Raw genomic sequence first — 24202 nt, 5'->3', positions numbered from 1 at the left:
TCTGATCTTATTGGGCTTTAGACATTTTTGCCCAAATGTATCAATAACATTTTTAGTGCAGAAGTTCATCATGACTCACGTTTGGATTATAATATTTAACATTTTTATGAGAAACAATGAAAATGACGTCCAAAGATTTACAATAAAAATCAACATTTATTCACATCATATTTGCAACGTCTCCACTCGGCTCATGATGCAAACTAAAAATATGTTTTATTCCCATTGGGAGACCACAGGTTTCACAGAATGATGTAGCATCAGTTTCAAATATGAATTTATTTGATGCTTATATCAGATTTTTGTCTTGGTCTTGTGTCTGAAAATATATTAATAATATAATAATTAATTAATAAATTATTAATATTGTTTTAAATTTATAGAACAGACCAAATTTATGTTACGTTATAGTGAAGTTTACAAATTAAAATAACATTTATTTTTCTGGGATATGAAATGATATTTTTACTCGTGAGCTGCTCAAAAACACAACGCCAAACGCCGATCTCCATGGAAACGCCGCATTCGTCGGCTGAAATGTGACAGGCCCCGTCGCACGGGGGCCGTAAGTGTCCGTCAAACGGAGCCGACGAACTGAGACGCGGCGAGAGACAGAAACAGTGCAGAAAAAATATCAGGGCCAAATATTGGCAACATTTTCAATATCGGACCAACACCGATATCTGGAGAATCGTCCGATATCACAGAGAAATCGTCCGTACAAGATGGTAAAGGTTAAAGATCCTCCAGGGTCAGAGGTCGTGAGGCAAAACGACGTCATGAGTCACGACGTTTCACCACAGACGTCCTCTTTCTATGGAAATCAGGCACCACAGCTTCAAAATCCAAGCAGGATATTTATGAAAACAGATGAAATATGCAAGACACATAAGTTTAGTGGTTCAATCCCGACAGCCACTTCAGTCACTGGGCAAGACACTTCCTCATCTGTCCCCCAGCGACCACAAAGTCACTGTTAAACATTCACACTAAATATCCCCCACAGTAGATCTTAGACCTGGTTTAGGTCTGGTTCAGTCCCGTTTTAGACCTGGTTTAATCCTGGTGGAGTTCTGTGAATCCAGTGATGACAGAGCAGTGTTCCTCCGTGGGGGTGCACACCAGAGCGTCCTCCAGAGGCAGACTGAGGGAGTGCGGTCGTGGTGGAGGTCTGAGCCACCGTTTGACCTTGTCTCTGTGAAAGATGATGAAATAAGCCATAATGGATCCCAGAACCAGACCCGGCAGAACCACGGCCGGGATCACCCAGAAGTGCCCGGCCGCGGCCCGGGGCGGTTCCTGACACACGGGGCAGCGCGGCAGTCCCTCTCGTTTGCCGTGGAGCGTGTACTGGACCGTGGTGCAGTAGGTCTGGCCCTCGTCCAGCGCCGACAGGGTGAGGGAGGAGAGGGACTCGGCGCACGACTGCTCAGGACGCTCCGGCGGCCCCACGCAGACCCGGTGCTTCGCGTGGTCAGCGTGCTTGTCCCACAGAGCGTGAGACCGCGTCAGGTGCACCGTGAGCGAGCCGGGCAGGGCCGAGAGGGTCACCTGTCAGACCAGAGACAGAGACATTTTTAATTTTAATTTTCCTGGTCCAGTCCTGGTCCAGTCCTGGTCCAGTCCTGGTCCAGTCCTGGTCCAGTCCTGGTCCAGTCCTGGTCCAGTCCTACCTGTGGCGTGCATGTGTCATTTCTTCTTCTACACGCCTCCACAGCCTCAGACTCCTCCCCTTGTCTGTGACCTTTGACCTGCAGCCGCACACATCCATGCTTCGCCTCTTGCACCAGCGCACTCACGTCACAAGGGGGCGCTGCAATGTGGACACAGGAGGGGACGTCCTGCCATCGTTTCTCCCCGAAACGCCTGAACTGCACCGTGAACGTGACTCCGTCTGCGTCGTCTGCTCCAGGAGACCAGCTCAAAAGCCCCGACTGCAACAAGAGCGACGAGTTTAAAGAGACATTCTGGAACATTGACTTTTTTTGCTTTCTACCATGTTACAACATTGTTCATCCAAAACATGCCTGAAGGGGCCTTTGAGTAATCTAGAGATCTCACTATTCAACCCCTCCTTACAGGTAGCTGTGTGAGTCTGTACGAGGCTCCGCCCACAAGCCGACATCACCCAAGCTCCACACGACAACTTTCCATAAATACACAAAAACATGACACAAAACTGCACAAAGGGAAACACGGTGATCTAAACACCCCAGAGCAGTGACATAACCCTCTTTAAAGGGCCTGAAGCAGAGGCGTCAATCACATGTTCACCGAGGGCCACATCAGCAAAATGTCTGTCCTCAAAGGGCCCGATGGAAAATAAATGGAACTATCTTTAACTTTTAATGAACCGTTTCTGTATTTATTACTTATTCAAGTTTCAAATGTTGCATATTCATTTGCACAGATGTAAAAATATGTCTAACTGTGTATCTCTTGATAAAATGACATGTTAAGACCATTACACCTTTTAATTTAACCTGTCGAGGGCCACAGAAAATGATGTGGAGGGCCACATTTGGCCCGAGGGCCTTGAGTTTGACACATGTGGCCTAAAGGGGAAAACTACTCATTTCTCTAAAGCATGGATATTATTATATTTAAGACTTTACTAAAGACTTTTTTTCTCTTTTTAGATATTGTGTTGAAGTTTATAATATTCCTTCCTGGTTGGACATGAGCCGCAGAAATGACAAACGTGGAGATAATTCTGTGACATAATAAACACGGGCCGAACGCTGCCAAATGACACAATAGTTTTGATTAGACTCATACAAACAGACGTCTTTATTTTGTTAAGTCCATATGACAGGCTTTGATGATTCTCAAACTTTGACTTAATTTGGTGAAGAATGTGTTAAGAAAAATTGAAATGCATGTGGAAAATTACAGGACTTTAGTTTTTATAAAATGTGTGCTCCTTTTTATGTCTTACAAAAGCTGCAATCCCCATTTTATGTTTATATGTCATTACTTTCTTTTATTTCAATTCATCTCCTGAAGCTTTTTTTTTTTTTTATTAATATAAATTTAAATGAACAGTTGACAGAATAGAGTACAGAACACAATATGAGAACACAGAACGCCAGGGGGAATACAAAAAGAAAAGAAACTTAGATCCACTGTGACATTTTACAAAATGTTTAAAGACGTGCAGCTTTCAAGTGTTAAGAGCTTTTTTGTTTAAGCTTTTGGAAATGGATATGTAAGATTCTATTTGATTAATTAAAACAGGAAAAAACAAGGATGTGTAAGAAAATTTACATTTATGAATATAAAATTTGCCAAATATAATAATTAAATTAATTGCTACTTTTTTATTTGAGTCTAAGTTTTTATCATGTTCATCAAAAATGAAATGTTCAAATCTTAGTAAAAATTTAGAGTCAATATGATCTTTTATAAATTTTAAGCAGTCTTTGTAATAGTGCATTCCCAAAAAAGATGACATAATGTTTCAGGATGTTCTTTACAAAAAGTGCAGTTGGGGTCAGTTGTTTATTGTGATTGATTTGACTGATTTATCTGAGCATAAACGGATTTGTCGGGTAAATTCTATGCATTCGTTTAAAGGAGACATCTCTCATCTTATTATACTGTGTTTTCTTTGGTATTTTGTTATTTCATATTTGAAAAGTTCCCAGTTTTTATTATAACAGTTTTCAGAGTTAGATTTATCAAAATAGTAAGAGATAGTTTCAGAAATGTTTTGTTGTACCGTCTCCAGTTTAAGTAAAGAATTATTTAGCATCCAGTAGGTTTTATTTTGGATTTACTTTGAGGTGATTTGATGTGGACAGTTTTATGATCAGTGAGGAGGGAGAATATTAATGTGAACATCTTCTGTATCTGGACAATCAGACACCGGCCAGTAGTCGATTTGTGAACGACGTAAACAGTAAATCTGTCTGGAATTTTTCTCTCCAAAAGTCAATTATTCAGTACCATATTAAAATCTCCTCCTATAATTATTATTGCATTAGGCGCTGGTTTAATAAGTCAGTTAAATCATTTTCTATGGTGTATAGGAGTTTGGAATTTTTATGTTTTAAGTTGTAACCATAAATGTTAAAAATAATGAAAGTCTTATTATAATAGTCCAACACCATGACTACAAAATGTCCCTGATTGTCACATTTGTGCTTTACATGAGAGCACCAGCCGAATGTTGACTTACATGTGAAGGAAAAACATTATCACCCCACTGAGTCCTCCAAAAGTTAGTGTCACATGTAGAGTGGGATTCATGGAAAAAGAAAAAGTCTGTATTTAAGATTTTAGCAAACAGAAATAATGCTTTATGTTTTATGGCATTTTTAACCCCCTGACCTTCAAGGAACCTAAAGATAAAGACATAAAAACAAGAGCAAGAACCTGAGTACAGAAGTGCGCGCTGTTACTTCAGTCAATGCCATTATTAACAAATAGAGTGGAAAAAAAATGAAGAGAATTAACGCTACCTCAGATTGCAAGTAATGAAAGATGCCAAGATAAAAGATGTGCACGACGACCTTTTAGCTGCCAGTGAAATTTGGAATAAGCTCAATCCCATAATATCCCACAAAAAAAATAAAAATAAAATAAAATATTGGAACAAGTGGTCAGTCTTCTTCAAGTTGTAAACAGTTTGAAAACAAAAGATCAGACCCTCACAAAGTCAGGTTCCTGGGAGGCCGATTCTTTGCCCTTGATGCCAGGACCAATGTAGTAAGTGATCTTTGTAAGTGACCTTTCCCTCTCGTCAGGCCGTCTGGACCACTGGCCATAGGCTCTTCTCTGCCTCTTCTCCGCCTCTTCTCCGCCTCTTCTCCGCCTCTTCTCCGCCTCTTCTCCGCCTCTTCTCCGCCTCTTCTCCGCCTCTTCTCCGCCTCTTCTCCGCCTCTTCTCTGCCTCTTCTCCGCCTCTTCTCCGCCTCTTCTCTGCCTCTTCTCCGCCTCTTCTCTCACGATCCGCTGGGCAAAGATCCTCCGTGAAGTAAACATGGCGCTCTTTTAGGAAAGAATTATTTTTTGCGGCTTTCCACACAGCATCTCTAGGTTCTGGACGAGAATTGCAGGATGATCCCTCTTGGTCGGCTCTCGTTCTCCTTCAGTTTCCCTAAGCGGTGCACAGTGTCAATCACATCGGGAGCTTTTGTTTACCTTCAGGGAAAACACTGTGGCAGATTCGAATGGTTTCTTTTTTAACATCTTCTTTGTTCACAGTCTCTGGTCCCGTAAAGTTTCAGATTCCAGCGTCCCTTTAGCTGGAGGACAGTGCTACTTTCGATCACATCAACTCTTTGTTTAACGTCTTTAATCTGATCATAGGCGAAGTCGACTCATTTCTTAAGACCCTCAATCTTCATTGTGTTCGCACTGATCAGTTTTTCTAAGTCGTCAAAATGGGTGTTAATCAGATTTGACAGAACTCCAATAACATCTTGGTCACAGCCACATTCTTTCTTCCCTTCTCCTCCAGGCATCGCAAACAGAGCTTTTTTGAGTGCTGGTTCTTTAGAAGGGGTTCCTTCGATTGAGAGAGGGAAGGGAGTTCTTCTTCTCCCGTCATGTCTTTGTCGTCGGGTATTTTGATGTAGTCGTGTTCCGCGCTGGCTGCAGCCTTAGCCGTGGCCGTGGAAGTAGCTACATTTTTATTCTCTTTAGAAAATCTTTTCCTGTCCCGAGAAAACATTGGGACTACAGAAAGTGTTCCAGCAGTTTATCAGTAGCGAGAAGACTTGAAGTAGCGTTTAAAAGCCGCCATCTTGACCAGCCTCGTATTTTTTTTAATTAAACGTTATTATTACAAAACACGTTGAGGTAATAACATATAAACAATCAACAAGCAATCAAATATGGTGAACACAGTTTCTGTAAGGCACAAAAAGGAGCACACCACATCTAGACCACAGAGCCAAAACAAAAGGACCTGAGACATCGAACGCAAACATTTTTTTTTGGCACAGACAGATTTAAGCAATTTCAAGGAGGAGTAAAATTGTTTAAATTCATTCATAAAATGTTGAAAGCAGGGGGCAGAGTCTCTCCATTTACAATATGGTATTCAGCCAATAGGAAAACAACATTCAGTGTCCATTACATTTCTATTCACATTCACACCATATAAACTATGATTAACATTTAAATTTGGGAAGTTTGGGATTTTAAGGGATAGCCACTCTCTGATGTCACGCCAGAATGTCTTGGACAAGGGACAGGTGAAAAAGATGCTCTATGGTTTCTTCAGGAAAATCACAAAAGGTACAACAGCCTGACTTCTCAAACTTGAGCTGCTTATTAAGAAAATTTGGCACTGGGTAAATTGTATGACAAATTTTGAATTGTGTTTCTTTTACTTTAGGTGGAATTGGCAATTTAATGCAATATGACAATGCCTCTTCTGGCAGATTGTTTTTATCATAATCATGGAAAAGTATGGACTCGAATGCATTTGTAATAAATTTGTTGTTACATGCTTTCTCTAACAATTTGAGATGGTTGATTTTTAAGCTTGGTAGAGATGATTTAACACTGGAATGAATGATGGTATTTTGGATCAGGTGTATTAATGCTGTTGGAATAGCTTTACAAATTTGGAGATAATCTCTGTTTGTACAAGCGAAATGGAATCGGTCAATAAAACACGTGTAGTCCAGTAACATCCCATTACAGTCCATTAAATCAGTTACAAACAGAATTCCATTTTTAACCCATTCAGGTTTGAATATTGATTTCTTGTTGACTAATATTGACCTATTGTTCCATAGGACCGACCCATGTGGAGTGAAATTATGTGTGAATATCATTTTCCAAAAGCACAAAATTTGACTGTGATAATTTGACAGAGCAAATGGAATCTTGGTTATTTCAAAGTTGCATCTCAATAAGAAATCTAGACCATCAAATTTATCGAAAATGGCCTTTGGAATGTGAAACCACATGGAATTGGGTGAAGCAAAAAAAGCCTTTGACTCTGAATGATCCAATCAAGGCCTCAAAATCCAAAGCTTTTACCCCACCATTTTTATATTCTTTAACTAATTGGGATCTCTTTAAATAGTGTGTTTTACTTCTCCATATAAAATGAAAAATCACTGAATTGGCCTTTTTAATGTTGTTATTTGAGATAAAAAGAGAATGACAAGGGTATATTAACTTTGACACACCTTCAGCTTTGGATACAAGAACACTTCCAAAAAGTGTGAGATCCACTGATCAAAAGCCCTCTTCATATCACCAACACTTTTCTATGTTAACTTCCTCCATTTTTATAGGATCTTTAGAAATTGTTAAGCCCAAATATTTGACCTCAGATTTAACATTAATGGAGTCTATAGTGCTTTCCAGGCAGGAATGAATTGGGAGCAGTTCTTGTTAAGGTTAAGAGATAGACCTGAAGCCTCAGAGAAGGCAAAGAGCCTCATGTGTCATTACTTTTGGATAGAATTCTCCCAGTGTGACGTCATCAATATGGGACTCTACTTTCTGTGTTTTTTGTTTGTTTTTTTCTGTTTTCGTTAAACGTTAACGTCATTACAAAACATTGCAGAGGTAATGACATATAAACAAATAATATGCGAATTGCAGCTTTTATAAGGTATAAAAAGTAGCACATTATCTTAGATTATAAAACCAAAATTCCAGTAATTTTCAACATTCATCTCAACTTTTCTTCCACATTAATTTTTTATATAAAAAAAACAAAACACTGTTTAAACAATATATTATAGGCACTTTAAATGAAGATTATAACTGTCAGACAAATGTCTTTCCTTGTGCGTCATTTGTCTGCAGTTTGGACAAAAAACAAACCCTTATCTTGCATGTTCTTCACTTAAATGACTTCTGTTATAGACCAAATGCTCCGGTGGGGTCTTCTCTGAGCAGACGAAAGGAGACGAAAGGGGACGAAAGGGGACAAATGGGGACAAATGGGGACAGACGAACAGCGGAACAGCGGTGCTCGGGAATCGGGACCTACCTCCACCTCCACGTTCACCGGGGGAAGTGGCTTCGGGCCCGCGGACACCGAGGCGAGGAGCCGGGAGAGGAGCAGGAGCAGGATCATGTTCTCCGACGGCTAAAAACTGTTTTTTTTACTCAATAATGATGCATTTTCCAGAGTCTGCGACACTTCCCGATCCTGGCTCCCCTTTGCAGCTGAAACTTCCGTCTGTGTTCCCGTTAACCTCGCCCTCTTTTGTGTCGTAAAAACCTGTAAAGTAGTAAAAGACGGGCTGCTATTTTCCAGTCATTTTAAGTTAAAAAAGTCATCTCTTATCTCAGTATTGAGAGTTATTATTACAAAACTTGCTTGTGTGGAAAGCGTTTTGAAAGAATTATTATTTATTTATAGATATTATATATATATATATATATATATTTCTTTTTTTGTATTATTATAGAAAGGTTTTTGAAAGAATTATTGCTTCAGCAGTGGCGTCACAGCGCCGTAGTTCCCGCGTTAGCTCTAAAATGAGTTTATAACGTCCAGGACACGTTTTGTTTTTTGTTATAATCACCGTTTTAAAATCGAGATGGGAGATATTTTTTTTAATTTACAATGACTCGAAGATAGTATATTGCCTTTCATTTTTACATCGAATAAAGAAAAAACAACGTGAAACTAAATTAGTCAAGACTTTGGAGAAGTGATTTACCTTCTCCTTTTACTCATATTACGCAAAGAAAATGTAGAAAAGGTTCGCAAAGGAGGAAGGCACATTTTGACAGGGGACAGTTTAATGGCGTAACACCGGTGGCGTCACTTCCGGCGGCGAGGTCTTGTTATGGTTCCTACTTGACAGAAGCCGGCCGTTTTAAACACTTTTAAACTCTTTATTTGACTTTAAATATCATCTAAAGTTATCGCTCTGATAGTTTATAATTAAGTAACTGTTTACGAGTGTCTGTTTCTCTACGGCGTTTCCCCTGAGTTTTACTGTTTCATGTTAGCTTTAGCTGGTGTTAGCTTTAGCTGGTGTTAGCTTTAGCTGGTGTTAGCTTTAGCTGGTGTTAGCTTTAGCTGGTGTTAGCTTTAGCCGGCGTTAGCTCCGCTGTTTACTGGTCTGTCCTGGAGTCTCTGTAACCGCCAGTCGCGTTTCTCCCTCAACTCCTCATGGCCGTGGACCCGGAGCCCCTGCTGCCGGAGGACGCCGTGGGCAGGCGGGTGTCCTGCGGAGGAGACCGGGCCACGGTGCGGTACGTGGGGCCGGTGCCGCCGACCAAAGGCAAGACCGGGGACCCGCCCAACACCCCGCCCTGCACATGAACACATGAGCACACATGAGCACATGAGCACACATGAGCACATGAGCACACATGAGCACATGAGCACACATGAGCACATGTGAACACATGAGCACATGTGAACACATGAGCACATGTGAACACATGAGCACATGTGAACACATGAGCACATGTGAACACATGAGCACATGTGAACACATGAGCACATGTGAACACATGAGCACATGTGAACACATGAGCACAGCTCCGAGCTCATTTTACTGTGATGGTTTATATAAACAGATTCCTGGCTTGTGGGAGGATGTCCAGAACCTTTGACCCAAGTCAAACAGTTTAAAGGCAATGGAACCAAATACTAATGAAATGTATGTAAACTTCTGAGAAAGTCATGAAAAATCGTCTTAAAAATCCTCATTATTGAGGCATTTAGCAAATACAAATAATTTTGTTAATCCTAATTGACCTAAAACAGGAAAGTTTTGTCTGATTTCCAGCAAGTCCACTCACAGTAAGGACGAGGTGTTTTTCAGTGCAATAAACACAGTTTTTAAAAAAACAGCCTTTTATTTTAGTCTATTTCCTGGCTAAAAATTGTACATACTGTGGCTTTAATTTCACTTTGTAATGAGAGAAAATCAGTTGATGTGTCTGTTTTTTTTAGGAGTGTGGCTCGGAGTGGAGTGGGACAATCCAGAGAGAGGAAAACATGACGGAGTCCATGAGGGAGTGCAGTACTTCACCTGCAGGTTACGAGTACAAATAATAATAGCTTACTCTTATAATGCTCTTTACAGTCTTGTCAAAGCCTCTCAAAGCTCTACACTATAGTCATTATTCATTCAGTTCCACACCTGGTGATGCCAAGCTACTATTGCAGCCACAGCTGCTCTGGGCAGACTGTCAGAAGTAAGGCTGCCAATCTGCACCATCAGCCCCTCCAACCACCACCACCACCGATCATTCACACACACCACTTTCATACTAGGCAGTGTGGGTGAAGTGTCACATCGACAGAACCTGCAGGACTTGATCCTCCGACCTTCGGACAGTGGCTCAGTGGTTAGAACACTGAGCCACTGTCGCCCCTATACTACTACTGATGCTAGTACTACTACAACTACTGCTACTACTAATGCTACTACTGATGCTAGTACTACTACAACTACTGCTACTACTAATGCTACTACTGATGCTAGTACTACTACAACTACTGCTACTACTAATGCTACTACTGATGCTAGTACTACTACAACTACTGCTACTACTAATGCTACTACTGATGCTAGTACTACTACAACTACTGCTACTACTAATGCTACTACTGATGCTAGTACTACTACAACTACTGCTACTACTAATGCTACTACTGATGCTAGTACTACTACAACTACTGCTACTACTAATGCTAGTACTACTACAACTACTGCTACTACTAATGCTACTACTGATGCTAGTACTACTACAACTACTGCTACTACTAATGCTACTACTGATGCTAGTACTACTACAACTACTGCTACTACTAATGCTACTACTGATGCTAGTACTACTACAACTAATGCTACTACTGATGCTACTACTGATGCTAGTACTATTACAACTAATACTACTAGTAATGCTACTCTAGATACTATCACAACTACTACTGATACTACCACTACTAAAACTTACACCGAGAGCAGTTTGGACTTGTATTAGACCTGTTTTAGTCCAAGTTTAGACCTGGTTTCTCTATGTTTCAGTCCTGCTTTTGTCCTGCTTTAGTCCTGGTTCAGTCCCGGTTCAGTCCCGTTTTAGCCCTGTTTTAGCCCTGTTTTAGTCCCGTTTTAGTCCCGTTTTAGTCCTGCTTTAGTCCCGTTTTAGTCCCGTTTTAGTCCCGTTTTAGTCCCGTTTTAGCCCTGTTTTAGGCCTGTTGTAGTCCTATTTTAGCCCTGTTTTAGCCCTGTTTTAGTCCTGTTTTAGTCCTGTTTTAGTCCTGTTTTAGTCCCGTTTTAGTCCCGTTTTAGCCCTGTTTTAGCCCTGTTTTAGTCCCGTTTAGGCCCGTTTTAGGCCTGTTTTAGTCCCGTTTTAGTCCCGTTTTAGCCCTGTTTTAGTCCCGTTTAGGCCCGTTTTAGGCCCTTTTAGGGCTGTTTTAGTCCCGTTTTAGTCCCGTTTTAGTCCCGTTTTAGCCCCGTTTTAGCCCCGTTTTAGGCCCGTTTTAGGCCCGTTTTAGGCCTGTTTTAGGCCTGTTTTAGGCCTGTTGTAGTCCTATTTTAGTCCTGTTTTAGTCCTGTTTTAGTCCTGTTTTAGTCCTGTTTTAGTCCTGTTTTAGTCCCGTTTTAGCCCTGTTTTAGTCCCGTTTTAGTCCCGTTTTAGTCCCGTTTTAGTCCCGTTTTAGTCCCGTTTTAGTCCCGTTTTAGTCCCGTTTTAGCCCTGTTTTAGGCCTGTTGTAGTCCTATTTTAGCCCTGTTTTAGTCCCGTTTTAGTCCCGTTTTAGTCCCGTTTTAGCCCTGTTTTAGTCCCGTTTTAGCCCCGTTTTAGCCCCGTTTTAGCCCCGTTTTAGGCCCGTTTTAGGCCCGTTTTAGGCCCGTTTTAGGCCTGTTGTAGCCCTATTTTAGCCCTGTTTTAGTCCTGTTTTAGTCCTGTTTTAGTCCCGTTTTAGCCCTGTTTTAGTCCTGTTTTAGTCCCGTTTTAGCCCTGTTGTAGTCCTATTTTAGCCCTGTTTTAGTCCCGTTTAGTCCCGTTTAGGCCCGTTTTAGGCCCGTTTAGGCCTGTTTTAGCCCTGTTTTAGTCCCGTTTTAGTCCCATTTTAGCCCCGTTTTAGGCCCGTTTTAGGCCCGTTTTAGGCCTGTTTTAGTCCTGTTTTAGTCCTGGTTCAGTCCTGGTTCAGTCCTGGTTCAGTCCTGGTTCAGTCCTGTCTCATTCATCCTCCCTCCCTCAGTTGTCCCGGCTCTGGCTCCTTCGTTCGTCCTTCTAAAGTGTCCTTTGGTGTGGACTTCCTGTCAGTCGTACACGAACTGTACGAAAAGGACCAAGAGCAGAACCTGAATAAAGACGTCCACTTTATACTTGATGACAGGTAAGCCCCGCCCACTCACCTAAGCAGCGCTGTCATGGTCATTGGGGTTGTTTTCATTTGCACAGGGCCGATCACAATGTGTTCTCTCCGGACTCAAAGCTGTTTTAAAGCCTCCAGAGAATCAGTGCAGTGTGACGTCCATCCATCCATCCATTTTCTTCCGCTTATCCGGGGCCGGGTCGCGGGGGCATCAGTCTAAGCAGGGACTCCCAGACTTCCCTCACCCCGGACACGTCCTCCAGCTCCTCCGGTGGGACCCCAAGGCGTTCCCAGGCCAGCCGAGAGACATAGTCCCTCCAGCGTGTCCTGGGTCTTCCCCGGGGCCTCCTCCCGGTGGGACATGCCCAGAACACCTCCCTAGGGAGGCGTCCAGGAGGCATCCTGAGCAGATGCCCGAGCCACCTCAGCTGGTTCCTCTCAACGTGTAGGAGCAGCGGCTCTACTCCGAGCTCCTCCCGTGTGACCGAGCTCCTCACCCTATCCCTAAGGGTGCGCCCGGCCACTCTGCGGAGGAAGCCCATTTCAGCCGCTTGTATCCGCGATCTTGTCCTTTCGGTCATTACCCAAAGCTCATGACCATAGGTGAGGGTAGGAACGTAGATTGACCGGTAAATCGAGAGCTTCGCCTTCCGGCTCAGCTCCTTCTTTACCACAACGGACCGATACAGCGACCGCATCACTGCAGACGCTGCACCGATCCGCCTGTCAATCTCACGCTCCATCCTTCCCTCACTCGTGAACAAGACCCCGAGATACTTGAACTCCTCCACTTGGGGCAGAGACTCACCACCCACCCGGAGGGAGCAAACCACCTTTTTCCGGTCGAGAACCATGGCCTCGGATTTGGAGGAGCTGATTCTCATCCCAGCCGCTTCACACTCGGCTGCAAACCGCCCCAGTGCCTGCTGCAGGTCCTGGCTCGAAGAAGCCATCAGGACAACATCATCCGCAAACAGCAGAGATGAAATCCTGTGGTTCCCAAACCAGGCCCCCTCCGGCCCCTGACTGCGCCTAGAAATTCTGTCCATAAATATAATGAACAGAACCGGTGACAAAGGGCAGCCCTGGCGGAGTCCAACATGCACTGGGAACAGGTCTGACTTACTGCCGGCAATGCGAACACAGCTCCTGCTCCGGTCATACAGGGACCGGACAGCCCTTAGCAAAGAGCCCCGGACCCCATACTCCCAGAGCACCCCCCAAAGGACACCACGAGGGACACGGTCGAATGCCTTCTCCAGATCCACAAAACACATGTGGACTGGTTGGGCAAACTCCCATGAGCCCTCGAGGACCCGATGGAGAGTATAGAGCTGGTCCAGTGTTCCACGACCAGGACGAAAACCACACTGCTCTTCCTGAATCCGAGGTTCGACTATCGGTCGGATTCTCCTCTCCAGCACCCTGGAATAGACCTTACCGGGAAGGCTGAGGAGTGTGATTCCCCTGTAATTGGAACACACCCTCCGGTCCCCCTTTTTATACAGAGGGACCACCACCCCAGTCTGCCATTCCACAGGTACTGTCCCCGACCGCCACGCGATGTTGCAGAGACGTGTCAGCCAAGACAGTCCCACAACATCCAGAGACTTGAGGTACTCAGGACGGATCTCATCCACCCCCGGAGCCTTGCCACCGAGGAGCTTGCCAACCACCTCAGTGACTTCAGCCAGGGTGATGGACGAGTCCACCTCTGGGTCCCCAGTTTCTGCTTCCTCCTCGGAAGACGTGACAGTGGGATTGAGGAGATCCTCAAAGTATTCCTTCCACCGCCCGACAACATCCCCAGTCAGCAGCTCTCCACCCGCACTGTAAACAGTGTTGGTGAAGCACTGCTTTCCCCTCCTGAGGCGTCGGACGGTTTGCCAGAATCTCTTTGAGGCCGTCCGATAGTCCTCCTCCATGGCCTCCCCGAACTCCTCCCAACCCCGAGTTTTTGCCTCTGTGACTGCCCGAGCCGCGGCACGCTTGGCCCGCCGGTACTCATCAGCTGCCTCAGGAGTCCCACGAGCCAACAAGGCTCGATAGGACTCCTTCTTCAGCTTGACGGCATCCCTTACTTCCGGTGTCCACCACCGGGTTCGGGGATTGCCGCCGCGACAAGCACCACAGACCTTACGACCACAGCTACGAGCAGCCGCATCGACAATAGAGGTGGAGAACATGGCCCACTCGGAGTCCATGTCTCCAACCTCCCCCGGGATCAGGGAGAAGCTCTCCCGGAGGCGGGAGTTGAAGACCCCCCTGACAGAGGGCTCCGCCAGACGTTCCCAGCAGACCCTCACAATACGCTTGGGTCTGCCAGGTCTGTCCGGCTTCCTCCTCCGCCAGCGGATCCAACTCACCACCAGGTGGTGATCAGTTGACAGCTCAGCCCCTCTCTTCACCCGAGTGTCCAAGACACGCGGTCGGAGGTCAGATGACACGACAACAAAGTCGATCATCGACCTCCGACCTAGAGTGTCCTGGTGCCATGTGCACCGATGGACACCCTTGTGCTCGAACATGGTGTTTGTTATGGACAAGCTGTGACTAGCACAGAAGTCCAATAACAAAACACCGCTCGGGTTCAGATCGGGGAGGCCGTTCCTCCCAATCACGCCCCTCCAAGTGTCACTGTCGTTACCCACATGGGCGTTGAAGTCCCCCAGGAGAACAACGTGTGACGTGTTGAACATTTTACACAAGTCAAATTATTTTATATCAGATTATAGACGTGAAACTCGCTGTGAGCTCGGACTGACCACAGGAAAATGAAAATGTGCTCTTTAACCCCATTCTGTAGTTTTTCTTGAGTTTTCTGACAAACTGAAAACAGTTTGTCAGTGTTTTCTAATGTGTGAATTGTGTCACCATGGTAACTGCTGAACATTTTGCCATAGACATACATGTAGAACTGACTACACCCATGAAGTCACTGTATTACACAACACAAATGTGCATTTTAACAAGATTACTTTTAGCTGCCTGCCTGTGTTAAATATGATTGGTCTGTAGAATATTGTCATGTCATTTGAAACATAGCCATATAAGACAAAAGTTGCGTAATGCAGCTTTAACACAGTTGGATTGTGTTTCAGTTTCAGCCTTGAGAACCGACGCACCATGACCCTGGATCAGAAAGACGTGAACGGCCCCGGAGAAGACGGCGCCATCCGGAAAACGACGCCCAATATCCTACTACTGCGTCCTCTGCTCCTCCTCTGCATCCTCTGCTCCTCTGTCCCTCTCCTCTGCTCCTCTGTCCCTCTGTCCATCTGTACATCTCCTCTGCCCCTCTCCTCTGCTCCTCTGCCCCTCTCCTCTGCTCCTCTGTCCATCTCCTCTGCTCCTCTACCCCTCTCCTCTGCTCCTCTACCCCTCTCCTCTGCCCCTCTATCCCTCTCCTCTGCCCCTCTATCCCTATCTGCTCCTCTCCTCTGCTCCTCTGCTCCTCTCCTCTGCTCCTCTGCCCCTCTCCTCTGCTCCTCTGTCCCTCTCCTCTGCTCCTCTGTCCCTCTCCTCTGCTCCTCTGTCCATCTCCTCTGCTCCTCTGTCCCTCTCCTCTGCTCCTCTACCCCTCTCCTCTGCTCCTCTGCTTTATCTGCTCCTCTCCTCTGCTCCATCTGCCCCTCTCCTCTGTCCCTCTCCTCTGCTCCTCTGCTCCTCTGCTCCATCTGCTCCTCTCCTCTGCTCCTCTGCTCCATCTGCCCCTCTCCTCTGCTCCTCTGCCCCTCTCCTCTGTTCCTCTGCCCCTCTCCTCTGTTCCTCTGCTCCTCTGCCCCTCTCCTCTGCTCCTCTGCTCCTCTGTTCCTCTGCTCCTCTGCCCCTCTCCTCTGCTCCTCTGTCCCTCTCCTCTGCCCCTCTCCTCTGCTCCTCTTCCCCTCTCCTCTGTTCCTCTGCTCCTCTGCCCCTCTCCTCTGCTCCTCTGTCCCTCTCCTCTGCCCCTCTCCTCTGCTCCTCTTCCCCTCTCCTCTGTTCCTCTGCTCCATCTGCCCCTCTCCTCTGCTCCTCTGCCCCTCTCCTCTGTTCCTCTGCTCCTCTGCCCCTCTCCTCTGCTCCTCTGCTCCTCTGTTCCTCTGCTCCTCTGCCCCTCTCCTCTGCTCCTCTGTCCCTCTCCTCTGCCCCTCTCCTCTGCTCCTCTTCCCCTCTCCTCTGTTCCTCCGCTCCTCTGCCCCTCTCCTCTGCTCCTCTGCCCCTCTCCTCTGCTCTTCTGCTCCATCTGCTCCTCTCCTCTGCCTCTGCTCCTCTGCTCCTCTCCTCTGCTCCTCTGCCCCTCTCCTCTGTTCCTCTGCTCCTCTGCCCCTCTCCTCTGCTCCTCTCCTCTGCCCCTCTCCTCTGTTCCTCTGCTCCTCTGCCCCTCTCCTCTGCTCCTCTGCCCCTCTCCTCTGTTCCTCTGCTCCTCTGCCCCTCTCCTCTGCTCTTCTGTTCCTCTGCCCCTCTCCTCTGTTCCTCTGCTCCTCTGCCCCTCTCCTCTGCTCCTCCTCTCCTCTCGTGTCATTGGTCCTTGACTGTGTCACATGTGCAGTGGTTGAACCTGAGCCGCTCTCTGATTGGTCGATGGGATGACGTCGCAGCCATCACTGTGCAGCTGGAGGCACTGCAGGGACTGGAGCTCAGGTTAGAGTTTCAGTTTGACAAAAACTATTATGGATTTAGTTCACCAATGAATACTAAACTAATACTAAAACTAGACTAAAATAAATAACAATTTGTCTAAATCTGGACTAAAATGATTTTTTGCCTTTCTCTGCACTGGCAATAGACGAAATATAAATCTGTTCACTGGACACATGTTTTTGACAATTTGTCCACAGATTTAAACTTTGCCAGTGGCAGCGTCAGGTTCTGGTCCAGGGCAGATGGGTAGGTTTCTATAGATGTGTGTGAAATTTAAGAAAATGATCTGGTGCAAAGCTGCAGATATGTAGACCTACAAGGTTTGTGGACTGATTAATATAAACTCTGCTCCTTGTAAAGTAAAAAGTCGACTCTGGGTCAGAAAAGCAGCGCCTTTCTTTGATATGCCTTCATGTTTGTTTCTGTGAAATAAAGTGTGGGGAAAATCAGAGAATATTATCCTTCATCTGCGCTGACATCAGCTCAGCGCTCTGAGCCCCCTCTGATTGGCTGTTGTGTCAGTGACATCGACAAAAGTTTAACATTTTTCAGCTTTCAGGACTGTGCCCGTCCACATCATAGACTGAATATATACCGTAAATGGACACTAGTTGCTCCGCACTTCTGGCTTCACTTACTTTGTCCTCTCTCTCTGTCTCTGCTGCTTCAGACTCATTCTGGTCTTAAATGTTCGTATTAACCCTCTACATGATCCTGGGGTTTTTATTTCACTTTTGTGTCTGTAATCATGTTGAAGGAGACACTCGTCCCATTGGATATTAAGAGGAAAACAGCGACACCGTTCCCTCTGTGTCGAGTCCGTACCACTAAAACCAATCAGCATTTTCTAATCCAAATGTTTGTGCGTTACAGGCTTAACCGTCTGCAGATGCCCTCTGACCCTCCTCGACTCTCCAAGGCCTTCCTCCACCTCACAGTGCTGAATCTGAGCGAGTGCGCCCTCTCCTGGACACAGGTCAGTCTGACACATTTCCTCTCTGGAGTGACTCAGGACCAGGGAACAGCTGTAGAGAGTGGACACAAGACTAAAAACACAGATCGCTCGATATGTTTGTTAATGGAGTGTGAAACATGGTACGTTGTAGGTGCTACAGTGCGCCCCCATGTGGCCACAGCTGGAGGACCTGGGTCTGGAGGGGAACTGCATCTCCACGCTTTCCAAGTTAGTACTCATTTAGACCTAATTTAGTCCTGGTTTAGTCCTGGTTTAGTCCTGGTTTGGTATTGTTTAAACCTGCTCTAGTTCCTGGTTTAGTGCTGGTTTTGTCTTGGTTTAGCCTTGTTTTGGATCTGGTTTAGACCTGGTTTAGTCTCAGTTTAGTCTTGATTTGGTATGAGCAGTGCGGGTCCTGGTTTATTCTTTTGTTCTCTACAGTCCTGGTTCAGACCTGTTCCAGACACTGAAGTCCCTGAGTCTGTCTCAAAATCCTCTGGACCAGCTCTCCATTTTGTCCCTGTCGTCTCTGCCGAGGTACCACACGTCCACTCTGTCTGTCTCTTTTAAACAGCCTCAGTAATCGTATTGGAGCTTTAAATAAGAAGAGTGAATGGTATCGTTTTGTTCCAGACTGGAGCAGCTGAACCTGTCCAAGACCCAACTGTCCTCAATCCAATTCAGCGACGCAGGACCAGGTAACATCCGCCCCCAGACCAGAGCCAATCACAGTCAGCATTTTAAACCCATCCAGGAGCATTCACATCTGAGAGCCAGGTTAGAATGTGGTTACCTCATCAAAAACACACATGGAGTTGAGTTTTGCTTCATTCACACATGTTGTCTGTATCCCCAACAGTCAAAATGCTCCGTTTCACCTGATGATGTCATTTAGTCATAAATCAAAGTTACAAATAGCTGTTAACATTAAAACTAACTGCTTTACTTTTTAATGCTCTAAAATAACCTTAAGTTGTTGCTTTTATGTTTGGATATTTTTGTTACCACTTGATGACATCACAAGGAGGAATAGGGTGAAGAACTCAAGTCTAAATCTGCAGGGTTTGTGCGTTAAACATGTGTGAATGAAACAAAACACAACTCTGTAGAGCAATATGGGCCTTTAAACGAATCCAAGAATCCCACGCATTTAAGAACAGAGGTTTAAACTACAGGGTTAGCATTTTTTACACAGAATAAGACTCTATGGAGACACAGGGAGGGCATCTGACACACAGGGAGGGCAGGGTCATAGATGCATTGTAAATTCAGTTGTGATTAGACTTCTGTCCTGTGTCCACTTTTTTTTTTTTTTTTTTTTTTCAGGAGAAGAGACAAAAATGTTTCCCGTTTTGAAGAATCTGAACCTGGACCACAACAACATCTCGGAGGTGAGCTGGGCCTCGTTTACCAACATTACGGTGATATATTTGGGTGTGTATTTATGTATATATACAGCAGAGGGCACGTGGGATTTATAATATATTAATTATCAGCCAGGAAGTTAAAGCTTGAGCGTGAATGGGTCTTTCGAATGGACAATGACCCGACGCATACTGCCAAAGTGGTGACAAAGAGGCTTAAGGACAACAAAGAGGCTTAAGGATAGCAAAGTGGAGTGTCCATCACAAAGCCCTGATCTTAATCCTATAGAAAATGTGTCCATGTGTCTTCCCCAGTGGCGTGTGGTGAACGAGCTGTCCAAACTCCGGTCTTTGGTTCAGTTCTCGTGTAAGAGGAATCATCTGAAGGCCCCAGACGGAAACCACAGAACCACGTCCCAGCTCCTCATCGCCAAACTGGGACGATTGCTCGTGGTCAACAGTTGCGAGGTACAGTCCAACCCGCAACCTCCACAATTACCGGCTTTCAGATGGCATCACAGCATTCTATACGCCTTTTTTTTTCTTTTTAAACTTTCTACCATGTTATAAAACGTGAAGAGGTTTCAGATGTGACTTTCCAAAAGAGAAGCCCAAAGCTGCTGTAATGAAGCAGACTCCGGTGTGGTTTGTTTTTTGCAGATAAAGCAAGAGGAACGCAGGGGGGCGGAGCTTGACTACATTAAAATGTTCGGGGAGGCGTGGCTAAAGGCCGGAGGGAGGGTCCAGCTCAGTCCTGACTTCATCACTGACCACCCCCGATACCAAGACCTGATCCAGAGTGAGTCTAAAGGCCAGACTGGGTTTGAGTGGAACTGAGGGTCCTCATGGAGACTTGGTTTGGTCCCATTACAGTTCTGGTTTAATCCTGGTTTAGTCCTGGTTTAGTCCTGGTTTAGTCCTGTTTAGACCCAGTTTTGATGTGGTGGGTGGTGGGTTTAAAGTTCCCATCTGGGTTATTGTTAGGCTTTAGGTTAAAGTTGACTTTAAGTGTCTGTCGATACCCGATCTTAACCGATACCAGTGTGTAGAGACTGAAAATGACTCTTAGTTCCTTTACACAGTTCACTTATTACACAGAGATACAATAGTGTTATGTAACTGTTATTTATCCTTCACTTCAGACAGAACAGCTTTGTGTGAAGAAAGGTTCAAACATTATGAGACTTTCTGAGACAAAATCAGCCTGTAAAAAGTCTTATATTACATCCAGTTAAAGATACAAACAGGATATTGACTAAACTGATATCACCAAACTAATATCTGCTCCAGCTCATTTTTCAGGGTCAGTTTTGGTGCATCCCTCGTTAAGGTCGGGGTTTAGGTTAAAGGCGCTTTACCTGATTTTAAATGTCTTTAAATTTAACTAGTTTGGTGTGTGCGCCTGTGTGTGTCTGTGTGAGTGTGTGTGGTGGTCTGAGACACTGTAAAAGTGCCACTTCCCCGCCCATTTGTCCCAGGGCGGCTGTGGCTTCGGGTGTAGAGCTGCTCACATGTGACTCCTGTGTGTCCAGAGTACGGAGCCCCGGAGGAGGGAGAAATGAAGAAACCTCAGCCCTTTGCTCTGAAGAACCAGCTCCTCAGTCAGTACCTCTCTCTTTGTCCTGGTTTAGTCCTGGTTTAGTCCCGGTTTAGTCCCGGTTTAGTCCCGGTTTAGTCCCGGTTTAGTCCCGGTTTAGTCCCGGTTTAGTCCCGGTTTAGTCCCGGTTTAGTCCTGGTTCATTCACAGATAATAGTTTTTAACTCATTCCTCTTTTTGCAGAGATTTCGTTTGAGTTTCCGGACGACTCTGAGAGGAAACGTTTGGAGAAGAAACTCCCAGGTACAAACTTCTGACACTTTAAACCCGTCTCACCTCACAGCAAGAGGGTCCTAGGTTCAACTCCCGAGCCTTTCAGTCGGGAGTCTGGTCCAGAGAGCCATCTATGAAGTCGAGTCCTGGTCGAGTCCTGGTCGAGTCCTGGTCTATTTCAGTAATTTTCCAAAGAAGAGTATTGGGTGCTCCTCTTCTCTCTGGGTCTGGGTACTGCTACTACTACTTCTACTACTTCTACTACTACTACTTCTACCACTGCTGCTGCTGATCACCCAGAGCCACTGAAGGATCAAATGCAGGTTTAACCCAGAGACACATAATTGTCATGATAATTATGTCCCTGTTTCTTGTTGTTGGTCTTTAGCGTCGATGGAGGTGCAGAAGGTCAAAGGTCTCCTCCACAGACTCCTCAAGGTCCCAGCCACAGAGCTCCACCTGTCCTACACCTCCCCCAAGGTACACACCTGGCTAGTTTTGGTTAGTCCTGGTTTAGTCCTGGTTTAGACCTGGTTTAGACCTGGTTTAGTCCTGGTTTGGACCTGGTTTGGACATGGTTTGGACCTGGTTTGGACCTGGTTTAGACCTGGTTTAGACCTGGTTTGGACCTGGTTTAGACCTGGATCAGTCCCGCTTCAGTCCTGGTCTTGTTTGTTTCAGATGGTGGGGACAGAGTTCCAGTTGGATAATGACCTCAAGAGTCTTCAGTTTTACTCAATCGAAGCCGGAGACACAGTCCAGGTCCGGTGGTCCTGATCCTGGTCTGGGTCCTGGTCTGGGTCCTGGTCTGGGTCCTGGTCTGGGTCCTGGTCTGGGTCCTGGTCTGGGTCCTGGTCTGGGTCCTGGTCTGGGTGCTGGTCTGGGTCCTGGTCTGGGTCCTGGTCTGGGTGCTGGTCTGGGTGCTGGTCTGGGTCCTGGTCCAATCCACAAGAAAGACTGTCACTATTACAGAAAACACTCTTACATCTGTGCCAACCTTTCAAACCAGTCGAGTCCCCGTCGAGTCCCCGTCGAGTCCCCGTCGAGTCCCCGTCGAGTCCCCGTCGAGTCCCCGTCGAGTCCCCGTCGAGTCCCCGTCGAGTCCCCGTCGAGTCCCCGTCGAGTCCCCGTCGAGTCCCCGTCGAGTCCCCGTCGAGTCCCCGTTTACAGTGATCTCACTGCTGCTCGTGTAAATTCAGATTAAAACTGGTTTTCTTGAAATACTGAATTAGTTTTTTTTTTCAGCTCTAGTGCCCTACACTGAACCTGCAAACTGTTTCTTTGGGTAAGACACTTCTCTCACCTTTGTAAAGCCCAAAATCACAGCAGCAGAAAAACAAATTAATCAACAGAAAACAAGCAAGTGGAGAAGTGTCCCAGAGCGCCCCCTGTCCTTAGACCCCCCTCTGCAAGAAAAAACAAAAAAAACAAAACTCTGGGAAAAAGAGAAACCTCGAGGAGAAGCACAGTGAAGGAGAGATCGGCTCAACTAAGAGCCAGAGCCGCTCGACTAAGAGCCAGAGCCGCTCGACTAAGAGCCAGAGCCGCTCGACTAAGAGCCAGACGGAGGCTTATTCACAGTAGGGGTCAGGTATTGGGTCGTCCAGCCGGGCGAGGGAAGGGAGGACCCGGGTTCACAGAACAGGATCAGACACAGGACGGCTGCAGTTTCACTTCCCAGAGGGGAGAGGGATTTGGCATTTTATTGGGGGTTTGTATTTCCAGTGGAAGTTGAGAGAGCAGACTCTTTAGATCTCTGAGCTCATATTTGACATGGCACACATAGACGAGATAGAAAGAAAATGTAAAAAGGTGATTAAAGTTATGAGTGGCTGGGAGAGAGTGGGGGGCTCGTGGTACAGCCCTAAAAAGACTATCAGGCCTTAATAAAATCAGTTTTTGATTATGGTTGTGTGTTGTACGGATCAGCAGCCCCTTCTGTGTTAAAACAGTTGGATGTAGTACAGCCACAGGCCCTGAGCGTCTTGTGGAACATTAAAAACATCTCCAGTCAACGGGAGAAATGCCTCTTGACCTCAGGGGGAAGCAAATTACTCTAAACGATTAAATTCATCTCAGGAGTCACGGAGAGGCACATCCTACCAAGGACGTGCTTTTGGATTACTCAGAGTATGGAAAAAGACAGAGTATTTGGTACTATTGGCTTTAAACTGTATGACTTGGGTAAAATGTTTTGGAATTTCTGCCCATTCCTCCAGACAGAACTGGTGTAACTGGCCCGAGTTTGTGGACGTCTCGCTCGCACGTTCCTGTTCAGTTTGCCTCATAAACTTGATAGGACTGAGATGAGGGCTTTGTGACGCCACTCCAGAACATTGACTTTGTTATCCTTAAGCCTCTTTGTTATCCTTAAGCCTCTTTGTCACCAGTTTGGCCGTATGCTTCAGGTCATTGTCCATTTGTTCCGAGCTTTAACTTCCTGCTGATGTGTTGAGATGTTGCTTCAGTTTTTCCACATAATGTTCTTTCCTCCTGATGCATCTGTTTTGTGAAGTGCACCAGTCCCTCCTGCAGCAAAACATCCCCACGACACGATGCAGACACCCCCGTGTTTCACAGTTGGGATGGTGTTTCTCAGACTTGCAAGCTTCAATTTTCAGTTCAGTTTTACTTTGTTCAGACACAGGACATGTCTCCAAACATGAAGCTCTTTGTCCCTGTGCATTTACAAACTGTCCTCTGTGTTTTTTCTGTTTCTTTTGGAGTCATGTCTTCTTCCTGCAGAGTGTCCTTTCAGTCCATGTCCTCAGTCCTCGTTTCACTGTGGATAATGACACACTCTTACAGCTTCAGCAGCTTCTTCACCAGGTCTTTTGGTTTTGTTCTTGTGTTGATCTGCACATTTCAGACCAAAGCACCCGTGTCCTTCCTGAGCGGTGTGATGCTGGACATTCTCATGGAGCCTTTTTATTGTTTGAACAATTCTTAGTTTTTTCCTCATTGCACTCCCCCTTCAGGACACAATGAGCAATCACCAACAGACAGGGCAAGATCCTTCGCTCTTCTGCTGACCTGCCATAAAATGATGAGTGAGAATCAAACTTACGAGATGTCAGTGTCTCCAGAGAAGGTTCAGTCTCAACGTTCACAGAGACGAGCTGATGTTCACCTCAGCAGCACCACATGATGAAGCCAAACGCACAAACCGTCTGTGCAACACAA

The 24202-nt window shown here is 45.7% G+C and overlaps 2 protein-coding genes across 2 annotated transcripts; one reads left to right on the top strand and one right to left on the bottom strand.

The window, feature by feature from the left end:
- Positions 1-450: 450 nt before the first annotated feature.
- On the bottom strand, positions 451-9138 carry LOC117384042 (interleukin-20 receptor subunit alpha-like). Its single transcript, XM_033981346.2, has 4 exons — positions 9049-9138; positions 7966-8199; positions 1674-1934; positions 451-1551 (listed from the first exon to the last, which is right to left on the bottom strand). Exons 2-4 carry the CDS (start codon positions 8050-8052, stop codon positions 1057-1059), a joined length of 843 nt encoding a protein of 280 aa, XP_033837237.1. The 5' UTR covers positions 8053-8199; positions 9049-9138; the 3' UTR covers positions 451-1056.
- On the top strand, positions 8724-24202 carry tbce (tubulin folding cofactor E). The gene is made up of 16 exons (XM_055222447.1): positions 8724-9214; positions 9895-9979; positions 12154-12291; positions 15372-15465; positions 16793-16890; positions 17764-17866; positions 17997-18073; positions 18287-18382; positions 18479-18543; positions 19172-19236; positions 19525-19677; positions 19870-20008; positions 20742-20810; positions 20990-21049; positions 21408-21499; positions 21701-24202. Exons 1-16 carry the CDS (start codon positions 9103-9105, stop codon positions 21794-21796), a joined length of 1542 nt encoding a protein of 513 aa, XP_055078422.1. The 5' UTR covers positions 8724-9102; the 3' UTR covers positions 21797-24202.

This window comes from Periophthalmus magnuspinnatus, chromosome 1, assembly GCF_009829125.3.
Source record: "Periophthalmus magnuspinnatus isolate fPerMag1 chromosome 1, fPerMag1.2.pri, whole genome shotgun sequence".
Taxonomy (NCBI): domain Eukaryota; kingdom Metazoa; phylum Chordata; class Actinopteri; order Gobiiformes; family Gobiidae; genus Periophthalmus; species Periophthalmus magnuspinnatus.
This window is presented reverse-complemented; position numbering and strand designations above follow the sequence as displayed.